The 12,153-nt window shown below is 32.4% G+C and overlaps 1 protein-coding gene across 1 annotated transcript; it reads left to right on the forward strand.

The window, feature by feature from the left end:
* Positions 1 to 301: 301 nt before the first annotated feature.
* Positions 302 to 6,802, forward strand: LOC123712057 (EGF domain-specific O-linked N-acetylglucosamine transferase). The gene is made up of 8 exons (XM_045664991.1): positions 302 to 807; positions 947 to 1,037; positions 1,197 to 1,297; positions 1,444 to 1,620; positions 2,202 to 2,476; positions 2,872 to 3,206; positions 4,409 to 4,511; positions 5,197 to 6,802. The coding sequence occupies exons 1-8, from the start codon at positions 489 to 491 to the stop codon at positions 5,353 to 5,355; spliced, it is 1,560 nt and encodes a 519-aa protein (XP_045520947.1). The 5' UTR covers positions 302 to 488; the 3' UTR covers positions 5,356 to 6,802.
* The last annotated feature ends 5,351 nt before the right edge of the window (positions 6,803 to 12,153 follow it).

Genomic DNA, 12,153 nt, shown 5'->3' on the forward strand with positions numbered 1-12,153 from the left:
TAAAATTATCTTCTGAAAAGTTTAATTGTTAACCAGGAGGTTAAGCAAAATTTAATTATCATAAGCTATAAACAAGGCTGTAATATTGTAGTGCAAATAAGTTTAATACTTATTTAATATGTTTTTTTAATGTCTTCATTCATATTTAACATACGACCTATAATTCAACACCAAAAGTTTGATTTTCATACAATTTAATTTTTATTTAATTTTATATTAAAAAAAAAACAATATTAAGAATACTGTGGTATGTTTTATTGTCACAACGGACATAGTAATCTGTGAAGTGTCAGTTCTCGACGTTGCCATGCCAACTGGCTACCGCTTTGTTCTGTAATGTTTTTCTATTTAAATGTTCAACCACATTTCAAGTATTTCAACTTTCAAAACATTTTGCGATGGACAGGTTTTTAGGCTTAATTTATGAATTACTTTAGAACTAAGAGTGAAACATTTTTTGAATTCATTTAGTGCTGCTATTTTGAACAATGTTATTAACATCCCTTATTATCCTTCTATTCTGGAATCGCAATGCATCTTCCTTTAATTTAGAGGATATAAACTTGCCGTTGGAACATATCCCATATTTCTTTAATTCATTTCCTACCTATGCTGAATCTTGTTCCAAGGACGTTAACTGCCCATATACGTCATTACTTACTAAAGAGGCATGCTGGGGCTATGATACAAGCAATTGTAGGAAAAATAATTCTTATCACGTGCGTCCTCGTTGCCCTGGAGATCACAAAGGTTGGGTTAAAACGAAAGAAGCCCAGTATGAAACATTTTATACACAAGCAGACTTTGGTGAGATATAGTAATATCCTGAATACAATGTTACCATTGGTGTATAATAATTACTTATTAATTGAAAAATACTAGCTCTTTACTTTTTCTAGTGATGTGAAGGTGTCTTATTAATTTAAATAATATTTTTACCATACAGGTTATATAAAAGAACAAATTGATGAGCTTATGGTATTGTGTGAAGCGTCTGCTCCTGATGATAGTTCTCTCGAATGCTCTAAATATTTGAGGTAAGAAATATATCTTTATAGCTAAATAATGTTCACAATTTTACTTCCATTCATAATCTTACCTTTATTTATAGTTTAGGTGTTGTATTGATGCAGATCTGTTTCTCTGATTGATGTTGTATATATACTTTATTATAGTATAAATCTTTGTTTTTACAGGTTCTGTAGAGGAAGAAATCTTATGCTTAATTTTACTGGGCTCATTGGTCGTGGAGATAATTTGAGATACAAAATGGATATCTTGGGTCCTAGACAAATTGGTAAGTATTTAAAGTCTAATTTGCATTTCTAATATTTTTTGGCTTCATGTTTTTGTAATCCTGCAAATTCATAAATTTACTTTGCTTCAAACATCATTATTACAAAAGAAAGCCCAAACATAATATTTTATTGTTTTATTTTTTAGGAGGTCATTGCACTTTTTACGCAGACAGGTTAATGAAGGAAGCTGAACACATGAGTGCTCTGCAGTCTTGGGGCCCTGAGTTTGTTAATTTTGTGAAAACTCCAGAGAGGCCAATTACTGACGGGAAGTGTGATATTGTTATAGAAAAGCCAACTTATATAATGAAGTTGGATGCAAGTGAGTTTTCAAGCTCTACAAATATTTTTAATTTACAAAAAAAATATCTTTTATGAAAAAACTTACCACGTTTTTTTGAGATAGTAAATTAGAAGATCCAAATAATATAATAAATAATCTAAAAAATTCTTGAACTAATATAGCCCTTATTTTTATATTATACAGCAGTGTTTTAATGGTTGGATTTTAAAGTCCTGAAATAATTAGATATGTACTATAAAATTACATACTGATACATAAATTTGTGAGATGTTTTCAAGTTACATTAATCCAACTAGTGGCCTGTGTAAATTAATAAAGAGAACTTTAGTAAAAGAAAAAATAGTGACAATGAACTAATAATTGTTTTTATTAAAATGACCACTCCCATACTTTCATTACTTATAGTTAATGTATCCAGAGATATTATGACAAACAATTGTAAACACGTAAAACAAAAATTATTGATAAATTTTGAGTATCTAAACATATTTAGAAATATAAAAGAATTACATTATGGATCAGACTATTCTAATGGTAAAATATGTGAAGAGAAATATTTATCAGAATAATTATGATAATATATAATTTATATTTTTCAGCTGTGAACATGTATCATCATTTTTGTGATTTCTTTAATCTGTATGCATCTCTGCATGTCAACTCGACTCACCCATCAACATTCTCTAGAGATAATAACATTCTCATTTGGGAAACATTTACATATACATCAGCATTCAAAGATACATTCAAAGCATTCACAATGAATCCAATATGGGATTTGAAAATATTCAGAGGAAAAGTTGTTTGTTTTAAGAATGTTGTGTTTCCATTATTACCTCGCATGATTTTTGGACTGTATTATAATACGCCTGTGGTAAGTTGTGTTTATTTTTAAAAAATAGTTTTTAAGTAGTGAATTAAGGTCCGATATTGATTTTAAAATACTGTCGGAATAAATGTCTAAAAAACCCTAATCCTGCAACTCCTATACCAGTTGGTTTTAGTAAAGACGCTTTCTTGCTCTAATAGTTAAATATTATAATAAAAATATTTGATGATAGAACTATATTAGGAAGTAGTCTTACACACTTACAATGTAATGTAACATATTATATTGATATATTATTGGTCAAGAACTTGATTTATCTTTACGTTTATACGCTTATTTTTATTTTTCAAAATTTTAGGAATGGGCCTTTTTTTAAATAAGTTATATTTGTATATTATAATTTATATTATATATATATAATTTGTAAAATTATATTACAGATATATGGCTGCGAAAGGAGCGGTTTATTCCACGCATTTTCAAAGCACATAATACATTCATTAAAAATACCGTTACATGTACGTACAAATGATAAAGTAAGAGTGACCATACTATCAAGAGGGACGACTTATAGGAGTATTTTAAATGAAGAAGAGATAGTAAGAGAGCTACTCAAAGTGAAAGGGTACCATGTGGAAAGAGTGGTGTACGACAGAAGTGTGCCATTTACAAAGCAATTAGAGATGACGCATAATACGGATGTGTTTATAGGAATGCATGGAGCAGGATTGACACATTTACTGTTTCTGCCTGATTGGGCATCAGTTTTTGAAGTGTAAGTAGAAGTGTATATTTGTTTTTGTCTATGACATTGATGTCTTTTATTTAGACCATATTGCTTTGTTATTTATGTATTTCTCTAGAAAATTCCACTATCTTTATGTTTCTTTCTGTCTTCGTTTCCTTTTGAGCAAAATGTTTATCAAAATGACTTAGCATGCCATTAAACTAAATAATTCTTTAACTTTCCCATTATTTTTTATCTAGTTATGATATAAATATTTGAATGACGAACGTCAAAACTATTATTTATAGATTTTTTGCGTAGAGTATATATAAAAATATTATTAATTTTTTTACTCAAACAGAAAAAAGTTACAATTTTGATTATAAAATTCAGTTTCAAGAAGTTTATATCAAAATGTCATTCATTTTACAATGTGTGCGATTTCTATTTGTATACTCTATAATATGACAGTTTTAGCTTATCTGTGTTTAGCGCCAGTAGTCATACAATATTTTTAAAAGCTACTACTTATTAGATTTCATTAGAAAAATAATTTGTATCCCCGGATTTTTGTCCATATTGAACCACACCTACCACATTCCTAACGTAATTTTCTGAATATTGGAACAGTTCTCACAGAATCAGAAAAGGTTTAATAAAATCGCCTTTTTTGGTGATTGTTTTGCATGTAACACGTTTTATTGAGATGTACCCGCTCTAATAAATTTGTTTGCTTTGAGCTCGCGAATTGGCGTAAATTAAACAACGCAGCAATTGATGCTTATCGCGGCTGTTGCTTAGGAAGCTGTAGAGCATTTTCTTTTGCTCTTTTGACAGTACCAAGTTTATATATCCGAGAAGTAGTTATGACTGAAATATTTGAAGAAACTTTCTTGTATCTAGCGAGCGATCGAACACGGCTGTGGGTGCCTGTTGCACCACTATGTATTTGAAAAATTGTTATGGCTATCAAATATATTTAATCTTCCCAGAAGTTACAGATTACTCCCGTCCTCAAAGGGGAAGTTGATTAGGATTTTTAAAAGCAAGATGCCTTTATAATTAGGGAGAGTTTCCTGATCATTAGTTTTGACAACAATTATAAATATCTTAACTGTTTTTATTATTATGATATTATCGATATGACATAGGCATGCCTATTTTAATATGTTTGATTGCGCGTTTTATAATGAATCAATCTGAATTTACTACTTTCGTTGCAAACAAATGACTTATAATTATAATTTCAGTTATAATTGCGAGGATCCCAACTGTTATTCCGATTTGGCAAGACTTCGCGGACTTAAATATGTGACGTGGACGGATAAAAAAAAATTAGTACAACAAGACGAAGTAAGTTCTAATTGATATCTTAAGATTTCCTTTATTGCTGTGTGATCAAGGCTTTAAGGCCGGCAACGCACTTGCGAGCCTTCTGGCAATGTGAGTGTCCATGGGCGGCGGTATCACTTAACATCAGGTGAGCCTCCTGCCCGTTTGCATCCTTACAAATACTTAAAACTAGAGGTTTTGCATTGACTATAAGGGTCAGGCTATATAGAAGCAGTGGCCTCACTGTATGACTCCTCCCTGAGGTCAATCTATCCCCGGAGGGAACTGAATGGATTTTCTATGAGCGCATCTAATAGTCTTTCGTACATGGAAGGAAAAACATCGTGAGGAAACTGGCATATGTGTCAAATCCAAAATTCGACTGCATGTATCAGGCAGAAGGCTGATCACCTACTTGTCTATGAAACAAAAATGATGGAACGGGCGCAATTTAACGCAAAGACAATGTAGGGTTGTAGCTCTACTGAATTATTAGAATTATATCCAAAAGAATATGCATAAATATTAGGCTATTATATACAAAAACTTATTTAAATATAAATCTTATAATATTTTACGTGAATTTTGATGTGAAACTTCTATAGTCCCGTAAGACCAATTTCTGGATAAAAAAGTAATATTGAATTTTTCATATTTAGTTCCTGTATCCATATTACTTGTTTAAACTAACTGCATTTTTTTTCAGGGTCACGGCCCAGGCGGTGCGTCTCATGCGAAATTCACAAATTATTCGTTTGATGTGAAAGAATTTCTGAGGTTGGTGGAAATATGCGCGTCATACGTGCGAGAACGAGACGATTTCAGGAATTTCATTCACGCATCGGTTGGTCGTGATGAATTATAGAAATTGCATATGTGCCTCTTCTAACGTCTTACTTAATAAACTATGAAATAGATATGAGAATTATGTGATTAAAATGAATTAAAAAAATCATAGATATGCTTGAAATGAAATAGGTATTATTTATCAAATCAAAGCTGTCTTTGACCTATTGTATGGTGAATACATAATACAAACAGCTTAGTGAGCTTAAAAATATATCAATTTCCACGTGTTAATTACGTTTTTGATTTTGGAACGAAAATTTAAAATTGAACTTTATGTCACTAAAACCGTCACGATTTTTTCATAATTCTCGCAAATTCTTAGTACTTCAATCAATTTACTTATAGTTCGTTATATCTTGTTTAAACAATTGAAATTCTAGAAAAATGTTCTAGCATAATGACATTAACATGTTTAATTTAAATCTTGCTTTCTAACACTGCGGTACGTCATATTTGAAAAATGCCATTTTATTCGTACCAATACAAACAAATAGATTAATTCTCAAATATTCCGTTCAGATTAAGGCGCGTTCAAGTATTATGTAAGTTTTAGTAGTCACGAAAGGTATTGGATACAGAAACGTTACGGCGGGTTTCATGGGGGGAGTCAAGAATCTCCAAAAATTGCGTGACGTAAAAATTGAACGCCCCCTTACGTGGACTTCTAAATATTAAATTTACTGAATCTCTTCATTTTACGATCAGAGGGTTTGGATAAGAACCCATGGTTCGTGGAATACGTTTATTCCACGCTTTGTTCTGAAGCTGCACTATATTAATTACGGGTGAATTTTCGTTGAACTTGCTCATTGTTGGCAGCGCCAGAGTGTTGCGCTTAAAGCACACTCGTTCTGAAAGAACACAACAACAACAGGCACTCCGAACTCAGTACACCCGCAGTTGACACAAGTTTTGTTACCACAGCACTGTTTTGAGCCTGACTCAATGATAATTCTGCGCGACCGGAGTAGTCACAGCGCGCCGACACTTCTCTCGGCTAGTCTAATGCACTATTACCGCCTGGTTGCAATGCGTCCGTCCCATTGCGGCCTATACGCACTCGTAATGTGCCCCCTTCACCGGATCTGTCGCACCTTAGACCTGAAGCCTCATCCTCTTGAGCAAGGTCCACGCCTTCTTCTTTTGGATTATACATGCTTCATTGTCGTTCGATCCATGCAGTTAAATTATTATTGCGATAGTTAAATTATATTATTTTCTAGAATGTACTTCGAATGTGTCAACTACGAGTATACTAGTAGAATAAGATATATTGCTGTCCGTAACAATAGTATGGTTATGGTCCGTCAATACCATTTTTAACATAAGATAATATTAATGCTTCTAATTTTGTGATACTATGTTAATAAAAATCAAGATCTGTATTAGGCTTCTTGTTAATAAGTTAAAGCGTTATTTGTGAACTACGTGATTATGAATTTAATAAAATGCTTCTGAATCTCGTAAACTTTTTGTTACCATATTCCTTATCTCATTGAATATTTCTTATTATAACAGGTTCCTGACACTAACACTTTAGGTCTTAGATTTTTATCTAAAGTTCACCGATGGAAAAAAAAATATCTATTTAAAATTTTACAGCAATATACTAGTCGAAACTATTTACCTCAATTTTGTTGTACTCATTAGTAACGTTACGTATTTTGAAATATTTTTATACAATAAAATGCATCTGAAAGTTCTACGTTATAGTACAATGTTACCCTACCAAGAAAATTATTTTTCTGGTCTGGACGAATTCAACAACATTTAGTTGATGGCAGTTATAATCATGTGACCAACATACCATTTACTTGATGGCAGTTATAATCATGTGACCAACATACCTCTAACGAGAAATCATAGAACAATTTAGCGAAAATAAATAATTATTTGCATGGTGCAAAGAGCTACTTTGCCTTTGGCTATTTGGCTAATAAGCGATGTTTTGGTGTAGACCTGCGGGAAAAAAATATTTCATAAAGTCTGAGAAAGTACAAAACAAGAGTTTGAAATAGATGTGTTTTCCTAATTTCGTATTAACCACGAGGTAATTTTAAAATTAGAATGTTAGTGTTAGAAAAAGAAAAGATTTTTTATATTGCAATTAAAAGTTTATTAAATAAAAGCCCTAATCGGCATACACTTTCATAACACTCATCGTGTCTGAACGAAACTATGAAATCGAAAGCAGTATATATTAAAAAAAATAGACATGTATTTTACAGCAATAATTGTTAGATTAATAGTAGGTATTAAAATTTATTCAAGTTTATATTACTCTTTCTCAGAATGGGGCAAGATACTCAGATTTCTGCGTGTGTTTTTATTTATTTTCGTGGTAATTGTTACTATTAGTTTTCTTACAACTCAAACCAGAAACAATTATAGTTCGTTTAGGAAGGCAACCCTGGATCTCGTTAAACTATGTACTGAGAGACGGGTTCACTTTTTAAACACATTTATTTACTATACGGACATAATGTTGGTTAAGACGGAATATTCTTAAATATAAACTTCCTCAAGTATTTATTATGTAAAAGTATTAATCACGAATTTGTAAAGGATATTTCAGGCATCCCAAATATTTCGAATAAATAAATTACCTTTAGTGACTTTCTTGGCGTACAATAAAGAAATCGTAAAACAAAAGTAATATTTACAGACTGAAATTAATGAGCGCTGTCCGATCGGCCTGAGGCGGGCTTTTTGGACTTATTCAGATCGTATCGTTAATAAGAATCAAACAACTAATTGAAATAAATTCACCTTAAGTCGAGATCGAGTCGCGTATTTATACATCTATATTTATTGATTTTATTGAAAATCGACTTTGGAATGTACATCTTAAAGCCCGTATGTCTGGTTGTGCGTGCGATTCTTAATAATTCAGTCGTACGGCGTACCCATATACGTTGGAAATATGGGTATTTGGATATAGCGCCACAGGTTTTTAATGTTTTATGTATTTTTAGGAGTTTTTTAGATAATCAGGCCTTTCTTGTTGAACACTATGTGTACAATATGAATAAAATCACCCAGTAAATGTTTTATAGTATGTTTTTGATTAGTGGTATCAAGCATGGTGGTCAGTAATGCGAGGATTGCGCACATTCATGTCGTTGATAGCGATCGTAGGCGCCGGCTATTATTACTAATCTCTATATTTATCAGTACTCATTTACTTTGAATCGAGCCCTCATTGAGCTTAGCATTTTTATAGGTTTTATCTTGGATTTTATTAAGTTCTCAGTAGTACACGAGTACCGAGTTCCAGGACACAAAGTGTTGACGATTTTTCCAATTAAATATTGATTTTTATTTACAAAATTACACTAATCTTGTTATACAAACTAAATACTTACGTTACGTTAAATGCGTTAACTTAAAAAAAAAACATTTTACTATAAATTAAATCAATCATTATCATCGCCGGATTAAAATTATTTACATAGATCATAGATTAGTATTCCTTCTAACTATTTAAGAGATAAGTCCAATAACCTGACGGGTTGTGAAAACATTCATTTTGCATTGATGTTTTTTCGTTATCCCCCGAGAATCACACCTAAGGCCACCTGATTGATACACATACATAACGAATAAGTCAGGGTTATCGCTGTATGGTACGTAGTCAAATAAATGCTAGCGGAATGAAAGTTGAAGCCTTAGAAAAATTTATTATGCGGCAGAAAGAAAACAAAAACCGCAATATAAGATCGTTTGGAGATGTTAATTTTATCCATATTGCTTCTATGTTTCATACGAATTGGACGCCAAATTGGAGGATGAGTACGCCTGCTGAAAAAGAATTATCTAGTCATCAGATCAGATCATACTTTTTGGTAATTTTTAGGTTTCAGCTCTCCCACTGTAAACAATGAAAGGAATATTACTTTAACTATAGAAAATAAGATTATTTTGTGAAGTAACAAAAGTGAGAAAATATCTAGTAGGTCAAGAGGATTAAACACCTGTGAAACTTTTTAACCTGACAGAGTGATTAAGGTGACAAATCGCTCGATACAGAAGGTAAAGACAAATATTCTTAGCTCTTACAAAAGCAACAATAGTCATCATCAATTACAGGCAATGGATCGGGCATTCGTCCGTTACTCCACTGGGGCATTCCCACGGCTAGTCGTGTTGCCGGAATATGTCCAAGTAATGTCGATAGAAAATTGTTTCTGATTGCATTCGCTCTCTATTTGTACCATTTATCTTCGCTGTTTATAAGAATTTTATAGACAAAGTACAAAGTCATTGTTTGGTTTAAGTGACGGGTTTGATTTCGAGTCGCATATAACCTAGTTTAAATGTTAAATGGTTTTAACATCAATACAATACGCAAAGTGTAGATAGATACTCAGATTTTGCATAGTATTTTACGAATCAGCCGGATGTCGAACTGGTATGACCTCTTTATTTATATGATAATTACATCAAAAATGAAATTAACTTATATTTATTTAACGTAAATAATAGTACGATTACTTACATATATAACATAACATTTAAATTAATTAATCAATGGCACTACAACCTTTTTAGGTCTGGGCCTCAGATCTCTGTATCTGTTTCATGATCATTTGTTAATCTAATAGGCAAGTAGGTGATCCGCCTTCTGTGCTTGACGCACGCCGTCGACTTTTTGGATCTACGGCAAGCCGGTTTCCTCACGATGTTTTCCTTCACCGTTCGAGCCAGTGTTAAATGAGCATAAAGAAAGAAAATCCATTGGTGCACAGCCGGGGATCGAACTTACGACTTCAGGGATGAAAGTCGCACGTTGAAGCCACTAGACCAACATTGCTTAACATAACATTTATATTACGTAATTGCCACTGATTAAGGTAATCCAAATGGTGTCAATAATGGTCACCCCATACGCACCAGACTTGGATCGTACGAAGCGGATACTTCTCAATGGAATATTTTATTGCAAGATAGTAATTATGCATAACGATATGAACCGTTGTTTTTACGATGCTATCGAGAAACCGAAGAGAAATTACTCCGATGAAAAGATAATCTCTGGCAAACCAAATTATTGATCATTGATAGGAGGCGTGCAAACATGTCTTCTCGATTCGAGTTAAAATCACGCCCAAAATATAACTCGACTGTTTGTTTTCAGCGATTAAAACTGGCAATTTAATTTCAGTGTCGTGATCGTAAAGATTGTTGAGTAACGATGATTATATAAGCCATAAATTTATTCCGTATTTTGAGGCATAAAGCTATTTATGCCATTAAGTTTTAAGTTAAAGAATTCAAGTACAGTATCTATTTCAATGATTATCAGTTACTGATTAAAAGAGCTTTTTATTCAATACTGTTTAACCAGGATTTAAAGTCTTATTAATGATACTAACGAGCAGTATTATCGTTGTTGAAAGTCATAGATTTTTCTAGATTTGCGAAGCCGTTTTATATGTATGGCAACAGTAATAACTAATGCATATGAAATCTGAGCGCTAATGATCTGGCCTGTTGCTACTCAAAATTGATGTGTTATTTCCACATCCGAAGTAGATTTGGGTTACGCCTTGGTGCCTCATTTTATCTCTCGGTCAATAAATATCAGATTAAGGTGCCGCTATTGTAGCCTTCACGCACAAACTAGTACCGTGGCTTTCAATAACGGTTCGCACTATGCAGATTATCAGTGCGCCGATAACCGCGACGTGAAAGTGATAGCGGTGACACGACGTATTGTGGAGCCACTGAGCTGCAGCACTCGAAGGTTCATTACTAAGTAGATCCTTTAAAGATTACACTATAGGAAGGAGCTTGTAATCTCTTAATAATACTCTAAAATTCTAAACAATTGAATTGATGTACGTGATTATACTTGTAATTAGTAAATTGACGGCTGAGGGAATGAAGAAGAAGATAAAATATCGATTTATTTTCGCTCGTAAAATTATTATATTTCTGGGTTTGTATGTGGGCTCCAATATATTATAAGTTACTGATGAAAATATGTTTAATTATTACTTTAATAAATAATTTTATCGGTTAAAATTATAAAACTGTCTTGTAATTTTCTTGCTGAACAGTAACTATGTACATTTTCTGGAACTATGAGAAACAATTTAAGCATTAAATTTAATAATGTCGGTACTCAACCTTAGTTAATTATATATAGGCGTAATGCCATTTCGCCAAATAGTGTTAAATCATTAACAAAACATTTTGTTAATACCAAAGTTGAGTGACGACGTGTTTTGTGCAATCCAACTTAATGTAAAGCACACAAAAAGCAGTGAATGACCCAATGTGTCAAGGCCTACAGAAATCAAAATTACTGAATAGCAAGTAGCACAGACTATAATCACGCAAGGTCGGATTTCTGTCAAAAATGTGATGCATTGCGTATTCTGATTGTGATTCTCATCTGTCAACGAATAGGAAATATATAAAAAAATTAACTATAGTGGCAAAAAGATGAAACTGAAATAGTTTTTAGAAACCAAGAAATATATCTTTGTCTCCTCTTATATCAGTTTTGTTATATATCATACAAAATTTGTATTAACAAAGAAATTAAAACATATGTATTTCGAAAATAATTGGTTAAATTGTATAAAACTGTTTTTGGTGGGTAAGAGTGGGCTGGAAAAAACTCCATTAACATTCCATTTTAAACTAAATACGTATATTGTCGTTAACTTTAGAGTGCCTTCATTAAATGGGTCATTTTTAGGGAAGCCTGTAATACTTATATTCACCCATCAAAACCATTATTGACTCAGCCTGTGAACCTTAGACCTCTGGGTCTCTACGAAGCCACTGGGGTGCCTCGTCTGTA

Source organism: Pieris brassicae, chromosome 7, assembly GCF_905147105.1.
Source record: "Pieris brassicae chromosome 7, ilPieBrab1.1, whole genome shotgun sequence".
Classification (NCBI taxonomy): Eukaryota; Metazoa; Arthropoda; class Insecta; order Lepidoptera; family Pieridae; genus Pieris; species Pieris brassicae.

Excerpts from the sequence above, each read along its gene's own strand:
- LOC123712057 (XM_045664991.1), top strand. The coding sequence starts at position 489 with ATGTTATTAACATCCCTTATTATCCTTCTATTCTGGAATCGCAATGCA. Across the intron at positions 808-946 it reads TTATACACAAGCAGACTTTG|GTTATATAAAAGAACAAATT; the intron begins GTGAGATATAGT and ends TTTACCATACAG. Across the intron at positions 1,038-1,196 it reads GAATGCTCTAAATATTTGAG|GTTCTGTAGAGGAAGAAATC; the intron begins GTAAGAAATATA and ends TTGTTTTTACAG.